This window comes from Danio rerio, chromosome 5 (genome assembly GCF_052040795.2).
Source record: "Danio rerio strain M-AB ecotype USA chromosome 5, GRCz13ab, whole genome shotgun sequence".
Taxonomy (NCBI): Eukaryota; Metazoa; Chordata; class Actinopteri; order Cypriniformes; family Danionidae; genus Danio; species Danio rerio.
This window is the reverse complement of record NC_141025.1, coordinates 77,943,396-77,962,500: the sequence shown is the minus strand read 5'-3', so window position 1 is coordinate 77,962,500 and position 19,105 is coordinate 77,943,396. Positions and strand designations below refer to the sequence as shown.

Genomic DNA, 19,105 nt, shown 5'->3' with positions numbered 1-19,105 from the left:
TTTAATCAGAAATGGTATATTTGGGAGGGGGGGGGGGACTCAAGATGGTCATTCGTTTGACTGGGTCAGTTGGTGTTTCTGAGTGGAGTTCTCCGGTTTCCCCCACAGTTAAACACATACACTATAGGTGAACTGAATAAACTGGCCCTAGTGTATGAGTGTGTGTGTGTGTGAGAATGTGCGAGTGTATGGGTGTTTCCCAATACTGGGTTTCAGCTGGAAGGGAATCTGCTGCCTAAAACATATGCTGGAGTAGTTGGCAATTTATTCTGCTAAAACAGAGACTAAGCCATATGAAAATGAATGAATGAAAGTTATATTTGGATTATCTTTGGAAATGATCCAAAACTTTACAGGTTACTGGTTTAAGTTTGTATCAAGGGTGTTTTTTTTCTTGATGAAATTAACAATGCTTTAATTATTAGGAGCTCTGTAAAAAACATTAAGGGTGAAGCAGTGGTGCGGTAGGTAGTGCTGTCACCTCACGGCAAGAAGTTCGCTGGGTCGCTGGTTTGAGCCTCGGCTCAGTTGGTGTTTCTGTGTGAAGTTTGCATGTTCTCCCTGCGTTCGCGTGGGTTTCCTCCGGGTGCTCCGTTTTCCCCCACAGTCCAAATACATGCGGTACAGGTGAATTGGGTAGGCTAAATTGGCCGCAGTGTGTGAATGAGTGTTTGGATGTTTCCCAGAGATGGGTTGCGGCTGGAAGGGCATCCGCTGTGTAAAAACTTGCTGGATAAGTTGGCGGTTCATTCCGCTGTTGCGACCCCGGAATAATAAAGGAACTAAGCCGACAAGAAAATGAATGAACAGGGCCGGCGCGTCCATAGATGCGACCTAGGCGGCTGCCTAGGGCGGCAGTATAGAGAGGGCGGCGTCCACGACACCTCCCTTACCACCCGCGTCCTTAGTTATGTCCGCGACACCTCCATCAGCACCTGTGTGTCCTCAGTTATATCCATGTATAGGGCGGCAGAATTGAGGTCCGCGACACCCGCGCGTCCTCAGTTATATCCGCGCATAGGGCGGCAGAATAAAGAGCTCAGTGTCCACGACACCTCCCTCCCTGTCTCCCTCCCTCAGCACCTGCGCGTCCTCAGTTATATCCGCGCATAGGGCTGCAGAATAAAGAGCTCAGTGTCCACGACACCTCCTTCCCTCTCTCCCTCCCTCAGCACCCGCGCGTCCTCAGTTATATCCGCGCATAGGGCGGCAGAATAAAGAGCTCAGTGTCCACGACACCTTCTTCCCTCTCTCCCTCCCTCAGCACCCGCGCGTCCTCAGTTATATCCGCGCATAGTGCACCGGAAAAGAGGTCCGTGACACCTCCCTTACCACCCGCGTCCTCAGTTATGTCTGCGACACCTCCATCAGCACCCGCATGTCCTCAATTATATCCGTGTATAGGGCGGCAGATTTGAGGTCCGCGTCACCCGCGCATCCTCAGTTATATCCGCGCATAGGGCAGCAGAATAAAGAGCTCAGTGTCCACGACACCTCCTTCCCTCTCTCCCTCCCTCAGCACCCGCGGGTCCTCAGTTATATCCGCGCATAGTGCACCGGAAAAGAGGTCCGTGACACCTCACTTCATTTTCATAACCGGTCACTTTCGTTTTCTCATTGGGGTTGAGGGCGGCGTGATCGTCCTCTGCCTAGAGCGCCAGTTCAGCTTGCCCCGCCCTGTGAATGAATGAATGAATGAATAAAAAACATTAGGTGCAGCAGACGGTTAGAACCTGAGATATAAATAACGGTCGTGCTTAACCTTCAATCCGCGTTATTGGAGACGTGTAAATCAATGCATAAAAAACAAGAGTGTTTTCTTCCCAAACTGTCTGACGTCATGCTAACTCACACTGCCAAGCATCTTTTATTTGCCCTCCAACTTTCTGACTTTAAATTCCTGCTTACTTTCCCTGCAGAACTTCCTGAAAGCAGTTCCTCGAAAAAAAAAAAACAGCCACTCAACAGGTGGAGTGTTATGTTTTGTGCGTGTCGAAGATAGCCTTGGCTGTAATTGAGTACATTGGAATAAAACTGCACGGCTAGGGAAACTTTTAAAGGTCTGCAAGCAATCCGATCATCTCCATTCGCAGAAGAAGAAAATGACAGACTTGGTGTTAAACCCTATAGGCAAGTTGCTGACCGAAATCAATTTTCCAGGGAATGCTATACTCATGGATTTTTGTAAGTAGATAGAGAAAGCAAATCAAATCAGCTTATAGGCACCCCCCAATGAGTTGGTTTTGCTGCTTTTCAATGATGTGCACTTTTATTTGCATTCTTCGTGTCCCCTTTTGAACCCTCGGATTCAATCGAAGTCATAGCTGCCTTCCTGGAAGATGGTTATAGGTGTTCCTAGAAACAAGGACATTTCCTTCTGCGCATTAGGCCGAATGATGGGAATGACCTGTTTTGCTGAGGTTTTGGGTCATCGGATGAATCAATTCCTCTGGCCAGCTGGCTAATGTTTGCACATATCAGACGCTGATTGGGGACAGTAATAGGGTGAGCTCAGATGAGTTACAGCAGATAATAGCATTTAGACGTCATGATTGCCCCCGCGTCTTGTCATTGAGAATGGCTAAAAGAGCTAAGAGGTTTTGTGCAGGTTTGAGAAGACAAACAACATTTGTTGCAAACAGTTTCTGCGCGTGCAATTGGATTTGTTTACACGCATCCTGCATTTTATTGATCAGAAGTCTTCCTCGAAAACCTTGCGTTCGAATTCTGCTTGCTCCTCAATGACCTAGAGGTTTGTTCAAGAGAAATTGCAGAATTACTTTATAGCCTTTCTCTTAGCTCTATCGAAGAGCTAAGAAATTTTGCAGCGGTTTCCGAAGACATACAACATTTGTCACAAACAGTTTCTGTTAGTGCAATTGGATTTGTTTACACACATCCTGCATTTTATTTATGAGAAGCCTTCCTCGAAAACCTTGCCTTCGAATTCTGCTTGCTCCTTAATGACCAAGGTGTTTGTCCAAGAGAGATCGAAGAATTGGTGTGATTTCATTTATAACTAAATTAAGTCTGTGTTTGTTTCTGCTCTTGCAATTGGATTTGTTTACTCATATCCTGCATTTTGTTTATCAGAAGTCTTCTTCGAAAACCTTGCGTTCGAGTTCTGCTTGCTCCTTAATGACCCAGAGGTTTGTTCAAGAGAAATTGCTGAACTACTTTATAACCTTTCTCTGAGCTCTCTAGAAGAGTTGATAGATTTTGTGGCGGTTGCTGAAGGCAAAACAAGATTCGTCACAGTTTCTGCCCTTGCAATTGGATTTGTTTACACACATCCTGCATTTTATTTATCAGAAGTTTTCCTCGAAAACCTTGTGTTCGAATTCTGCTTGTTTCTTAATGACCGAGGCGTTTGTCCAAGAGAGATCGAAGAATTGCTGTGATGTCATTCATAACTAAATTAAGTCTGTGTTTGTTTCTGCTTTTGCAATTTGATTTGTTTACCACATCCTGCATTTTGTTCATCAGAAGTCTTTTTCGAAAATCTTGCAGTTGAATTCTGCTTGCTCCTTAATGACCCAGAGGTTTGTTCAAGAGAAATTGCTAAATTACTTTATAACCTTTCTCTAAGCTCTCTAGAAGAGTTAATAGATTTTGTGGCGGTTTCTGAGAGCAAAACAACATTTGTCACAGTTTCTGCCTTGCAATTAGTTTTGATTACGTGCATCTTGCATTTTATTTATCCGAAGTCTTCCTCGAAAACCTTGTGTTCGAATTCTGCTTGTTTCTTAATGGCCGAGGTGTTTGTCCAAGAGAGATCGAAGAATTGCTGTGATGTCATTCATAACTAAATTAAGTCTGTGTTTGTTTCTGCTCTTGCAATTGGATTCGTTTACTCATATCCTGCATTTTGTTTATCAGAAGTCTTCTTCGAAAATCTTGTGTTCGAATTTTGCTTGCTTCTTATAGACAGCTGGCCGCTTACTTCTGTGTGGAGGGCTTTCCCAAAACAACCAGTTAGTCCAGTTAGCTTGTCGTGTACGTCAGCGGATTTGAGACGTAGAGAGGAGTTGACCACAATGACGATGTTGGGGTTCGAATCAGAGGAAGAACTGTTTCAGAAATCAGGTAAGACAAAAACAGAATCCAAAAAAATAATAACAGGGTGAGAATGTGGTAAAATACAAAAACGTGGTAAAAATCAGATTTTCTGGACGGCTTTTCTAAATTGTCGGTTGGGTTTAGGGAAGTGGGTGGTCGGGTCAATCGATACAGTTGGTTGCGTTTAGGGAAGGAGGGGGGGGGGGGGGTTCAGTTGATTGGTCGGGCAGCCAGTTGGTCATTTAGTCATTCAGTCAATCAGACAGACGGTCGGTCGACAGCGGCCTCTGGTGGGTTTATGCAAGAACATCTGGCACTAACGGCACTCGCGAGATAAATTTGAGATATAAAAAGCGCACACAGCGGCCTCTCGTGGATTCCCGTAAACAAAAACTGCACAAATACGTACCTCCCAGGACTCTAGAAACGTCCACGGGACTACGTTTTCAGAATGAGCCTGGGTTGTTTTCAATAGTTTGCAGTGCTATATTGTTTGGGTTGGTGTTGTATATTACGCAACCCAGGCTCATTCTTGAAACGTAGCCCCGCGGACGTTTCTGGAGACTGCGAAACACGGCTTGGGATGTACGTATTTGTGCAGTTTTTGTCTTCGCAAAGCAAATCACACCCGCGCTGTTCTCGTGTAAAAAGCCGCCAGAGACCGCTGCCGAGCGACCGACTGACTGACTGAACGAATGACTGAACGATTGACTGGGCGGCAGGCCAATCGGCCGGCCCACACTCCTCCTCCTTTTTCCCTAAACCCAAGCAACAATTTTAAAAAAAAGTCCAGAAAAAGAAAAGCCCTTATCTGATTTTGACCGCATTTTCGGATTTCACTGCATTCTCACCACTCGTTCGCTTTATTTTTTGGATTCTATTTTTTGTCTTAACCGATTTCTGGAATCTCTTCCACGGACTCGAACCTGGTCGTCGCCTTGGCCGGCTCCCCTCCGGGCCGACGTAACACGACAAGCTAACCGGACAAACTGGTTGTGGCAGGAAAGTCTTCCACACGGAGGTGAGCCATCAGCCCGCAAGCGCAAAGAGGAGCAGCATCACAGCCCCATAGCGTTCGCTTGAAAAAACGAAATGCAGCCATACGTACCTCCAGCAACGTAAATCGTGGTCTCCAGAAACGTTCACAAGGCTACGATTTCAGAATGAGATTGGGTTGATATTACGCTACAGAAACCTCGTAATAAACCGCCAGTGCATTTTCTGTTATTTTACACACGTATCTCTCTCTATATATGATTTCTTATACAAATATATTATTTCAAACTACTTAAAACGTCTATAAAAGTCACTTTGTTAAACTGTGGAGTTGAATTTTCAACATTAAAAGTCGACGGAGCAGATATCAACATCCCATAATGCAATTCACAATCGTAAATAAACACAGAGCCCTTGTGAGTCAGATTTTTACAGTGCACTTCTTTGTACCCCATAGCAAAACACCTTCGCTGTATAACTTTAGGGTTCCCCGTGTTTCACCCTCTCTCCATCTGACCATAGATCCCCCTTCATTACACACACACAAACACACGTCCCTAATTACCCTCGCTGTTTACCCAGTCGAAACCGGCTTAGGTTACTCTGCATACATAAACAGAGCCGTAATCGGTTTGTCTATTTTTCACATGTGCAGTTGAGCAGTCAAGCGTGCTTTTTTCTAGGAAACGGCTGGTGGTAAATGTGTGTGCACGTTTGCGGCTCTCTGTTTGTCCGTGCTCTCATCAGCATTGATATTTCATGTTGCGCCTTTCCGATCATCTGTTTCCCATTTGCGGACACTTTTTTTTTTTTTTTTTTTAACCCTTTTCGCAATCGCCGAATGCCACTCTAATGGGCATATTTGTTAAAGCTTCAGTTTTCATGCTTTGGAGCGGCACTTTCATAGCATTGACTGGAAATGCATGAGTCGACTTGAAGGACAGCTACCTTATGTGGATTCTTGGTTTCGTTGCCAATGTGCTCCCCATAGTGTGGCTCTTTCCAAATACTGTTTTAATCAGCTTTATAGGCTGCACTTCTGTGGCTTTGTCAAAGTCTTGTTTGACATTGCTTAACTGGCCATGCCTGTGGGAAAGCTTTGTCATTTGGGCACTGTTTTCTATCAAACGTCCTTCCCGTATACGAGGGTTACTTCCAGCGTCATTACAATAAGACAGCGCTTAGTTTATTTAGGTAATCCTCTACAATAGGGGGTCATTTGTTAGTGTTGTTACATGCAATAGCCATCGCTGATCATCTATCTATCTATCTATCTATCTATCTATCTATCTATCTATCTATCTATCTATCTATCTATCTATCTCTAGTTTGTTCAAGCTAGTTTTTAAAAATGAGTTGCAGCACCACCATTCTTGAGCATTTTAGGATAACTTAGCTGTCTCATGTTCAATCCACTTTAATTTGTAAAAACCAATAAGGTAACTTAATTTCTTCATGTTTTCATTAATCTGTCTGTGTCTGTGTCTGTCTATCCATCTGTCATTTTATCCATCCATCCATCCATCCATCCATCCATCCATCCATCCATCCATCCATCCATCCATCCATCATTCTGTCCATTCATTGTTCCATCCATTCATCCATCCATTGTTCCATCTATCCACACATCCATCCATCCATCCATCCATCCATCATTTTGTCTATGCATCCATCCATCCATCCATCCATTGCTTCGTCTATCCATCCATCCATCCATCCATCCATCCATCCATCCATCCATCCATCTATCTATCCATATATCCGTCAATTAATCTATTCATCAATCCATTCATCCATCTATCCATCCATCGTTTCGTCTATCCATCCATCCATCCATCCATCATCGTTCCATTCATCCATCCATCCATCCATCCTTTCTGTCCATCCATTCTTCCATCTATCCATCCATCCATCCCTCCATCCATCCATCTATCCATTATTCCATATAACCATTCATCCATTGTTCAGTCTATCATCCATCCATCCATCCATCGTTCAGTCTATCCATTCATCCATCGTTCCATCATCATTCTATCCATCCATCCATCCATCCATCCATCCATCCATCCATCCATCATTCAGTCCATCCATCCATCCATCCATCCATCCATCCATCCATATAACCATTAATCCATTGTTCATTCTATTCTCCATCTATTCATCATTTCATCTATATATCCATCCATCCATCGTTCAGTCTATCCATCCATAAAATCTCTCCATCATCTTTCTATCCATCCATCCATCATTCTGTCCATCCATCCATCCATTCATCCATCCATCCATCCATCCATCCATCCATTTAACAACCATTAATCCATCCATCCATTGTTCAGTCTATCTGTCCATCCATCCATCCATACATTGTTCTGTATATCCATCCATTTGTCATTCCCTCTATCCATCCATCCATTTATTCATCCATAAATTGTTCTGTTTATCCATTCATCAATCCATCCATTCATACATCGTCTGGTCTATTTATCCATCTATCTATTCATCCATCCATCCATCCATTGTTCCATCCATCCATCCATCCATCCTTCCATCCATTCATCATTGTCTATTTATTCATCTATCCATTCATCTATCTATCTGTCCATCCATCCATCCATCCATCCATCCATCGTTCCGTCCATCCATCCATCCATCCACCCTTCCCTCTATCTATCTATGTCTGTCTGTATGTATGTCTGTCTGTCCGTCGGTCGGTCCGTCCATTTGGTCACACTTTAGCTTAAATATCAATTCCACTATTTACTACTGGATTATTGCCAGTTTATTAATAATCTTTTTCCTATTTATTAGTACTTATAAAGTATGATATCATTCTGCATGTCTAATCATACCCATTATATACAACCAACTTCTATTAGTAACAATTAATAAGCAGCAAATCAGTACGTTATTAAGCTAAATGTCGTTATTAAGCTAAATTTGACCTGAAACTAAAATTGACCAAAGATACATAAGATGTGAATGTTTGTTAACCTTACTAAAACTCTAAATGTGAAAATGATCATAGACTTAGTTTAATACATTATATAAAATAATCCATTTTATTCTTACAAACTGAAACTGAATTGTCATATATTACTGTAACATTAATTTAACACGTTTTAGTATGTTCGCTCATGAAGTTTAAAGTAAAAATAGAAGAAATATAAATACATCAGTGAAGTATCCCAAAATAGATCACATGGTTATTGAACAGACGTATTATCCATTTTTGTACAGTTTCCAGAAAAAAAAAAAACATCTGTATGGTGATACACACACAGTTTCTGTGATTTGGGTCATGCCTCCCGCCACACACTCACACCTCTCCATTCATTCAGTGTTTTGACTTCCAGGACTTTTTCTGTTTCTCTGCCAGACATCTCTCATGCAAGTCATTATTCCGCAATGGATTGCAGTCTTTCCCCTCCGTCTCTGCGCCGCTGTAATAACGTCTCATTCATCACGGCCGTTTAAAGAGAGTTGCCTGTGCGTAAATAAAGGGTGAGGTCTGGCAGCCAGAAACTCGCTGATGCTATCAGGGAGATGATTCCTCATCACAGTCTGCTGCATGGATGAAAAAAACAAACAAAAGCAGGACCTGTAGAGCTCAACGGCTCAAATGCTGGAACAGGATAACCTGTGTTTTTTTAATTTTTTTTAAATATTGGCCAAATGACTGAAATTTGAGGAAATTTTCACAGTATTTCCTATTTTTTCTCCTAGAGAAAGTCTTATTTGTTTTATTTCAGCTAGAATAAAAGCAGTTTTTAACTTTTTAAAAACCATTTTAAGGTCAATATTATTAGCCCCCTTAAGCAATATTTGTCTACAGACCACTGTTATACAATGACTTGCCTAATTACCCTAACTATACCCTAATTAGCCTAGTTAAGCCTTTAAATGTCAGCTAAGCTGAATACTATTGTATTAATAGTGTGAAATTAGAATGTGAAAACTTGTAACCATTGACTTCCATAGTAGGTGTAAAGAAGTGGATGCTGACAACAGAAGTGCGGATACAAGTGCACTTTATTAAGAGCACTTTGTAAATGCAATGGTCATAAACAGGAGCAAAACAGTAGCACAAGGGTAATCCAATAGACATGGTCAAACTACAGGCGAGAGGTCAGACTTGGCGGCAAAGGATCAAAAACCAAGCAAGAATCAAAACATGAGGAGTCAAACAGGGAAAAACGCTTCGCAATGTTCATATACGAAACAAGACTCAGCCATGTGTGAGTGAAGGTGAGGTGTCTTTTTAGTCCTTGTGATTAGTGATATCTAGCAGAAGCTGTGTCCGTGTGAATGTCCAGATTGTTGTCAGCTGTTGCAGGGGTTAATGAGTGCAAAGGGTTATGGTAGTTGTAGTTCATTGAGAATACCAGTAATCTCCAGAGAAAAACGCCGCTGGTTATCACAACAGGCAAATACTATAGAAAAGCAGGACCTGTATAGCTCAACTGCTCAAATGGTGGACCACAAAAAAGTGATAGTTCATCCAAAAACACAGCGTCATTAATATATTGATTGAGCACAAATACAGTGGTACAAATTGAATTTGTCATTAAAATGTAATTAAAAAACAACGATAATCAGCATATTGACAATTTTTTGACAAATTTTAATGACAAATTCAAAAAGTGATAACACTGTCCTCATAGCATTCATGTTAATGCCAGATTTATGACAAGTTATGTTGCCTAATTAACGTCAAGTATTCCTAACAAAAACTTTGTTATTTTTTAAATGACATAACCGAGCTAATAACACTTAACAACAGCATTGACAATAAGAAGGCAACATAACTTGTCATAAATCTGGCATAAACATGATTGTCATAGAAGATTCGCAGATTAGATCTTTTAGATAGCTAGGTCAAAACACTGTACTTGATTTGGGTTTACAAGACTGTCATGACACCTTTATAATCATGATATGCATCTTTATGACAATTGTCTTTAAGTGTCATTAGTTCACTTATATTATTTTAAAAGCATATATGTTGTCATGATAGCATAAAATCTCATTCATGAAATAAACGTATGCCATGTTTATGAAGGAGTCATGACAGTCTTATGAACACCGCCGTCTTTCTTTTTCCGGTCTTGACCTGCTATAAAAGATCACATCTGTGTATCTTCTATGACAATCATGTTTATTCCAGATTTATGACAAGTTATGCTGCCTTGGTAAGGTCAATGCTTTTGACAGCTGTCGTTAAGTGTCATTAGCTCATTTATGTCATTGTAAAGTCTTATGGACAACCAAAAAAATGTAATTTGTGTATTTTCTATGACAATGTATAATCTTCTATGGCAATCATGTTTATGTCAGATTTATGACATGTTATGTTGCCTTGGTATGTCAAGCTGTCAAAACAACATCATGCATTGCATTTAAAATGACATAACCAAGCTAATGACACTTAACGACAAATATGCATTTGTAATAATGCATAACATCTTATTCATATTTATGTTATGCTTATAAAGGGGTCATGACAGTCTTATGAACTACCCCTTCTGTCTTTTTTCAGGATTGGCCTGGCTATAAAAGATCAAATCTCTGCATCTTCTATGACAGTCTTGTTTATGTCAGACTTATGACATGTTATGTTGCCTTGGTAATGTCAAGTTATCATAAGAACATCTTTGCATTAAAGACACTTAATGACACTTATGCAGTTGTTATAAGCATGCATAACATCTCATTCATATTCATGTCATAATTATAAAGGTGTAATGACAGTCTTATGTAAACTCAAATACACTGCCCTTTAAAAACTGCTATAAAACTGCCCTTTTATAGCCAGGCCAGTCCTCGAATAAGAAAGAAGAGGGTGCTCATAAGCCTGTCATGACACCTTTATAACCATGACATATCATAAATACAATTTTATGCTATCATGACAACATATATGCGTTTGAAATGATGTACTGTAAGTAAACTAATGACACTTAATTACAATTGTCAAAAGCATGCATAAATCCATGATCATAAAAGTGACATGACAAGCTTATGTACACCCAAAAAAGATCAAATCTTCTATGGCAATCATGTTTATGCCAGATTTATGACAAGTTATGTTGCCTTAATGTCAAGTTGTCATAACATCTTTGCGTTTAAAATGACATAACTGAGCTAATGACACTTAATGACACTTATGCAGTTGTCTTAAGCATGCATAACCTCATTTGTATTCATGTCATGATCATAAAGGTGTCATGACAGTCTTATGTACACCCAAAATCTTTTATAGCCAGACCGATCCTGGAAAAAGAAAGAAGGGGATGTTCATAAAACTGTCATGACACCTTTATAACCATGACATATCATCAATGAGATTTTATGCTCTCATGACTACATATATGCATTTAAAATTACATAAGTGAAGTAATGACACTTAATTACAACTGTCATAAGCATGCATAAAATCCATGATCATAAAGGTGACATGACAAGCTTATGCACACCCAAAAAAGATCAAATCTGTGTATCTTCTATGACAATCATGTTTATGCCAGATTTATAACAAGTTATTTTGCCTTCGTAATGTCAAGTTGTCATAAGACCATCTTTGCATTTATAACAAATTTACTGAGCTAATGACCCTTAATGACAGTCGACAAAAGCTATGTCCTTACCAAGGCAACATAACTTGTCATAAATCTGGCATAAACATGATTGTCATAGAAGATACACAGATGTGATCTTTCAAAGCCAGACCAATCCTGGAGAAAGAAAGAAGGGGGTGTTCATAAGACTGCCATGACACCTTTATAACCATGACATGACATATCAGGAATGAGAGTTTATGCTGTCATGACAACATATATGCAATTAAAATGATATAAGTGAGCTAAAGACACTTAATTACAATTGTCATAAGCATGCATAATGTCCATGTCATGGTTATTAAGGCGTCATGACAGTCTTATGCACACTTAATTTAAGAGTTATACACACATATATATGGTTTCATTTCCAGTATTGACCTGGCTATAAAAGATCAACTCTGTGTATCTTCAATGGCGTTCGCTCTCATTGAAAGTGAGCTAGACTGCCTCATCCTCTGTGAAATGTCCTCTGGAATGAGTCACGACCTCTTGTCTCGGCGTGAACCGTCCCTCAGTTCTCCTTCTCTGCCCTGTGCTTGTCTTATTATTGCCCGTGAGACACTCACACGTGGGCTGACCTTTTTTGGTACGCTTTTCCAATTAAATCCTGACAGGCTCTTGTCTGAACAAAGCGCCCTGAGATGCCCTCGCCCCGCGTAACTTCGCAGAAATCCTCCACTTTTGGAGCGGAGGTGGCGGAGTGTGTTATTGGTGACTCATGGACTACGACCGAAGGACTCGCCCGCTCGTGGAGATAATTGCATTTCTCTCACCTGTGCCATTTATTTTGCAGGCCTTCAAAAGTGCCACCATGAGCTCATACTGGTGCGCGGGGAAGGGTGATGTCATCGAGAACTGGTGCCGATGTGACCTGACTGCGCTCGGAAAAGATGGACTTCCCAATTGCAGCCCACTGCGGAGACCTGTGTGAGTGACCCAATCCCTCACACTTTACAATAAGCTTTCAATAATATATGTTTATTACATTAAAAAACTATGAATAATACTTGCACAGCTTGTATTGATCATAGTTCAATGTTGACCAATGCAAAATTAAACATCCAAATATCAAGCTTGTTAACATTATACACTGTAAATCCCAACAGTCAACTTTATCAAATGAAATAAGTGTAGTTAACTCAAAATTGACTGGTGTGCTACTCTGAAACAGTGACAAAATGTGTGTTTAAAAATATATATATAACTGATTTAAACATCAAAAGCTTGCACTTTGTCACTTCCACCTAAATTAATAAATGATTTACTTCATACTTCAGTTTCTCATCAAATCTTCTGACCAATCAAATGCTCTCTAGTGTCTGACATGCCCCGCCCCCTTCTTCTCATTGGCTTTTCACTTGATGTGCTTAAGCTCAACCGCTCTCACTGGCAGTGCTGTGAGAAATCCAAACTAAAAGGGGAGGAGCTACTCTAAGTCCCGCCTCATCTTCATTATTCAGTTGAGATTACGTCAAACATCGGATGTAAAAATGCACATTTCAAAGCACTTCGCGAGACCTTTAAGACTGCTCAGACTTGTATTTTCCACATTGACTTCCATTATAATGACATTTTTTTGATTGAAAAACCTTGACACCATATACTCATGCATTTTCGATAGTCTGTTGTTCCATAAAACTGCATATCATGACTGTGATTATAATGGAAGTCAATGGGGCAAAAACAGCCCCCAACATAACAAAAGGGTAGTCATTTTGTCTAGAGTGTATTGTTGAGTTTTTGAAAAGCATTTTCCCAAAATATGTGTTAAAAATAAGATTTGTCAGCAAAAAATAATCCCATTTGCTGAAACAGAGAAAGTTGTGGACATATTAAGACTTAAAATCAGCCTAGAGTGAATGAAAACGACCCAACAGCAAACAGGAGTTAAGGAAACTAAAAGGATCATGGGATGGAGCCGAATATTAGCACACATGGTAATGTTCTCTTTATTTTCCCAGATTAAGACTGGCTCCACACCTGGAACCCTCCAGTACGATGGTGGCGCTGGAATGGATCGATGTAGAGCCTCTGATTGGCTACAAGGTGTCAGATTACATCATTCAACATAAGCGAGTGGAGGACCCATCAGAGGCTGAAATCTACACAGGTAAGTGAGAAATCACCTTATTGTTAAAGTACACATGAAATCGAAACAAAGTGGTTTTGTTAGCTCACACTGCTAGTTTTGTGCTGAATGGTTCGTCTGTGTATGTCATTAAGAAAAAAAATATGGAAAATGCACTTCCAGTTTTCAGTTCAATTCTCAGATCACGTCTTTTTGAGGTAGTGGGCGGGGCTAACATACACCACACCCCTTTAGTTGTCAGTACAAACAAAAATGGTGACACGGAGTCTGCTAGGTTGCAATAACTCTCCCCAAACTCTTTTCCCCATTTTTTTCTGAATGCAATGCCTACTTTACTACAACCAATCAGCTCACAGTGGAAAAAAGAGGCCACGCCCACTGTTTTCTCATTTAATATTCCATTTCTTCAGGAACTGCATCACAATACCAACAAAAAAACGGTCACAGCTTCAAGTTGTTCGACCTCTAATGTAACTTAAAACAATTATCAATAAAAAAAATATATTATTTGAGGCAGAAATCTTTGTAAGTGTAACACTTTGTCCTGACTAACACACAACATCTTTTCCATGTTATTGATTTTGTCCTATCTATTGCTAACCAAAGCTTTTAGAAATGATTTCTGTGACATTGTGGCTGAAAAACAGTATAAACTACTATGACAATGATCTCCTCAGGTGTTGATTATGTGCTTTATTCAGTGTTAAATGCTAAATGAACAGCAAAAATTCCCAGGTAGCAAAGAATTCTGGCCCAGATTTGGCATAAAGCTGGCACAGCAGACATTCGTATGGCAATGGCATGCAGCATGTGGGCCAAACATGGCCCGGGCTAATTGATGTGTTCAGTAGAGTGTTTCCACCGTTTCCTCACTCCACCAGAGTAAAGAGTAAAAGTAAAGAGGCTGATTGGGGGAGGCTTATTCTTTATCCTCTCGCTGCAGATGCTCTGTTTAACTGTTTTCTTGCTAGTGAAGCGTTCAGTTTTTACACTTACAGTTGATGTCAAAATTATTAGCCCCCCTTTGAATTGTTTTTTCTTTTTTAAATATTTCCCAAATGATGTCGAACAGAGCAAGGAAATGTTCACAGTATGTCTGATAATATTTTTTCTTCTGGAGAAAGTCTCATTTGTTTTATTTCGGCTAGAATATAAGCAGTTTTTAATTTTTTAAAAGCCATTTTAAGGTCAAATTATTAGCCCCTTTAAGCTATATATTTTTTCGATAATCTACAGAACAAACCATCATTATACAATAACTTGCCTAATTACCCTAACCTGCCTAATTAACCTAAATAACCTAGTTAAGCCTTTAAATGTCACTTTAAGCTGTATAGAAGTGTCTTGAAGAATATCTAGTCAAATATTATGTACTATCACATGGCAAAGATAAAATAAATCAGTTATTAAAAAAAAAAAATTAAAGCTATTATGATTAGAAATGAGTTGAAAAAAGCTGCTCTCCATTACACAGAAAAAAAATTAACAGGGGGGCTAATAATTCTGACTTCAACTGTATATCTGATCAATGTAGAAATCTAAATTTCCAGTGCTGGGAATCTGCAGTTCAACGTTTGTCCTCACATCCTGCAGTGAAAGTCTGAAACACATCACTGATTGTCTTGTTGATCTGGTCAAATCTCGTTAAACTACGATCTGAGGGTTTCAGGACCAGAGAGACTCGGAGATGAGAAAGCAGAGGTCACTAACACTGACCTATAGACGTCTGTCCGAGTCACAGCGTGTAAGTCAGCGTTCAGGTGACAGGAATCTAATAAAACAGGACAGACCGAATGCTAAGGTTGAACTGGCCGGGTTTAGTCATTGCAAGCAATCCGTCTAGCAGAAGTGAAGGAGGTGAAGGCGTTTGCTGGCAGATGGCATGACGTGTTTCATTCTGATCGACAGACTCTGATTGGTTACGTCCAACCTGGAGATTAGACCCTCCAATGGCCCAAAACAGTGGCTTACAACTGAGCTTATTGGCTGTTTTACACACAATTCAGCTGAAAGTAGTCAACATTAGAAATGGATCATTGTTTATCATTAAAGTTGCCCTAAAACTATTTAACAACACCCATTCTTGATATTCCAGCATATGTTTTAAACACAGATGCCCATCCAGCTGCAACGCAGCATACACTCTCACATTCGCATAAACACTCACACACTATACAGCCATTGTAGTTTCTTCAATTCCCAGATAGCGCTTGTGTTTGGACTGTGGGGGGAAACGGAGCACCCGGAGCAAACCCACATCAACAAGGGCAGAACATGCAAACTCCACACAAAAATGCCAACTGGCCCAGCTGGGACTCGAATCAGCGATCTTATTGCTGTGAGGCCACAGTGCTGACCGCTGAGCCACTGTATCGCCTGGTTTGAAATCCTATAAGAAAACCTGGTGATGACAACAGTCATTTTCCATCCTGTGATTATCAGATGGTGGCCATAATGAGAGACATGCTGAAAGGGGCTCATTTTGGCACTGAGACTTCAAATCTTTTGGATCATGTGTCACATTCTGTACAATTTGAGGCAAAAAAAAAATGCACTCTTTGTTGTAGTGCTAAAGTATCGAATGTTGTGATATGATATTAAAGGATTTATAGAATAAAGGGAGATATTTAGAAATGCTTCAAGATGGGAAACTTTAGGACAGGATGTCTGAGAAAATAAACTGTTACCAGAGACACACTTTTTCCCAGAGATGGGTTGCGGCTGGAAGGGCATCCGCTGCGTAAAAACTTGCTGGATTAGTTGGCGGTTCATTCGTCCCCGGATTAATAAAGGGACTAAGCCGACAAGAAAACGAACGAGACACACTTCATAGCTAATCAGATATGTATTTCCTCAAAGCATCTGCCTTCATTCTAATATACACTACCTAAGACTTGTTTCCCAGTATTGGGTTGCAGCTGGAAGGGCATCTGCTGCATAGAGCTGCGGTGAAGCTACGCATCGATGAATTTGCTCTTCAGTGTTTGGACTCTCAGTAATGACTTTAAAGCACACTGAACTGAGCTAAACTGAACTGAACTTAAACACTAAAAACTGAACTACCCTGATCCAGTTACTATGACCATTTATGTGAAGCTGCTTTGACACAATCTACATTATGTAAAAGCGCTACACAAATAAAGCTGAATTGAATTAAATTGAATAAAACATATGGAATAGTTGGCGGCTCATTCCGCTGTGTTGACCTCTGATAAATAAGCAGAAGGAAATCTAATGAATGAATGGAACTTTCAGCAAGTTTTCCAAAGAGAATAACTGCAGCGTAAACATTTAAGCAGAGATTTGTGCCAGGGTTAGATCTGCAGCTCTCAATGCTTCTTTAATTTTTTCTGCTGAGTGTACAATCAAGGACAAACTTAATATTTAAGCCAAACATCTCTATTCTTTCTCCAGCTCCATAGATGAACTCATGTTGTGAGGTAGAAAAAAAAAGGTTCAAAGCCAGCCACACCGCTCACCTAAGGCAGTTGACTCACCGCCCACAAATATGTTTTGCATTACCTAATTAAACGAAATAAAATGTTTAGCTTTTGTGCTGACCAATGCTGGGAAGCCTGAATGTTCTTGCGCTGCCATCTATAAACAGCTTTATTGCGTGCTGTTTGCTTCACAGTTTTGTACACGTAAAATGAGATTCTCGGCAACAATGTGTCACCGTGACTTAGCATTAGGTTAGCATGCTGAGCCTGACACACATTCGCACAGCGGGACGACGGAGGTTTTATGCATTTGACACTGCAAGACGATTATAATGAGTTCAAACAAGACCAGGGTTGCTTTTATTGTGTCCACTTTAATGCCTTTTCTGTGAATTGGAAATAAAAAATGAGCATTGTAGTAGTAGCCAGGTCAGATTGACCCTTGATTTAGTATGGCTTGTTTTTGCCAAGACATATTGATCTTTGATATAGGATCAGCGTTGTATGATTCTTGCACAGTCCCAAAGTTAAGTGGTTTTGAGCTGTTCTTTTGGTCTGGCTGTTGCAGGAAAACTCTAGTGTTTAATTTTGCTATCAAGGCAAAAATCCAACCCAGGCTCTTTTTAGGTACAGTGCATCCTCAGGTCTACGTTCTGGGGACAGCGAAATACGTAAGCACTGGTACGTCTGCTCTCAGTTTTTGCAAATCTGCCAGATACCTTTGTGTATGCTTTTTGATGATCTCAAATTTCTCTTTCGTGCCCTCCTCTCGGATAAATCCACCAGAGGGCGCAATATACACTTCAGCCGACCAAGCCAGCTAGCTGTTGATTGACCAACTGCCCTCCCCCCTTCCCTAAACCCAACCAATTGTGTTTTCAAAAGCCCTGATTGACTCGATCACCCAATTACCTTAACCCAACCAATAGTGTTTTCCTAAGCACTGATTGACCCAATCACACACTTCCCTAAACCCAACCAATAGTGTTTTCAAAATCACTGATTGACTCGATCACCCAATTCCTAAACCCAACCAATAGTGTTTTCATAAGCACTGATTGACCCGATCACACACTTCATTAAAACCCAACCAATAGTGTTTTCAAAAGCACAGATTGACCCGATCCCCCACTTCCCTAAACCCAACCAATAGTGTTTTCAAAAGCACTAATTGACCCAATCACACACTTCCCTAAACCCAACCAAAAGTGTTTTCAAAAGCACTGATTAACCCGATCACCCACTTCCCTAAACCCAACCAATAGTGTTTTCAAAATCCCTGATTGAACCGATGACCCACTTCCCTAAACCCAACCAATAGTGTTATCAAAACACTATTAGTGGGGGTAGTGGTTTTCCATTGCAAAAATTTTCTACACCCGCCTGTTATTCCACACCCACACAATCATGTTCAAAACATCCCAATTTAGCAGGAAACTGCCCAATCTGGCAACACTGGTTGGGCGAAATTATTAAATGCAATTTTAATAGACAGGAAAAAAAAACCTGCCCCGACCTGGCTAATTTCCCAGCACTATCGTAAATTTGATTCATGAAACCAAATCTGCCATTAATAAACCTGACTCACCAAAATAAGCCTTGCTTTTTCTCTAAGCTTGGCTTATGGAATAGGCCCCAGATCACCCCCTTCCCTAAACCCAACCAATTGTGTTTTCAATAGCACAAATTGACCCAATCACCCCCTTCCCTAAACCCAACCAATAGTGTTCTCGAAATGAATCTAAAAAGAGAGGTAGTGGAGGTATCGATCGGTCAGTCAGTCAGTGAACAGCCACCTCTAGTTACATGAGCACAGCAGGCACAAATGGCACTCGCGAGAGAAATTGAAGATCTGAAAAAGCATACACACCAACCTCTGATGAATTTACGAAAACAAAAACAGC

At 40.5% G+C, this 19,105-nt stretch overlaps 1 protein-coding gene and 1 long non-coding RNA gene across 4 annotated transcripts in view; both read left to right on the top strand.

The window, feature by feature from the left end:
* Nucleotides 1-1,942, top strand: part of LOC147844551 (uncharacterized) — a 3,071-nt gene extending 1,129 nt beyond the window's left edge. Inside the window, exons 2-4 of the long non-coding RNA XR_015492130.1 lie at nt 1-1,042; nt 1,136-1,425; nt 1,520-1,942. The exon at nt 1-1,042 is cut by the window's left edge and continues 101 nt beyond it. This is a non-coding gene — a long non-coding RNA (uncharacterized LOC147844551). The remainder of the gene's footprint in view (nt 1,043-1,135; nt 1,426-1,519) is intronic.
* Nucleotides 1-19,105, top strand: part of astn2 (astrotactin 2) — a 579,161-nt gene that overhangs the window by 493,938 nt on the left and 66,118 nt on the right. For all 3 annotated transcript variants that reach the window (XR_015489895.1, NM_001442877.1, XM_087251058.1), the window contains 2 exon segments: nt 12,466-12,599; nt 13,634-13,782. Coding sequence is in view for 2 of the 3 variants with exons in the window: in NM_001442877.1 (NP_001429806.1) it covers nt 12,466-12,599; nt 13,634-13,782 (283 nt within the window). In the remaining variant the exon portion in view is untranslated.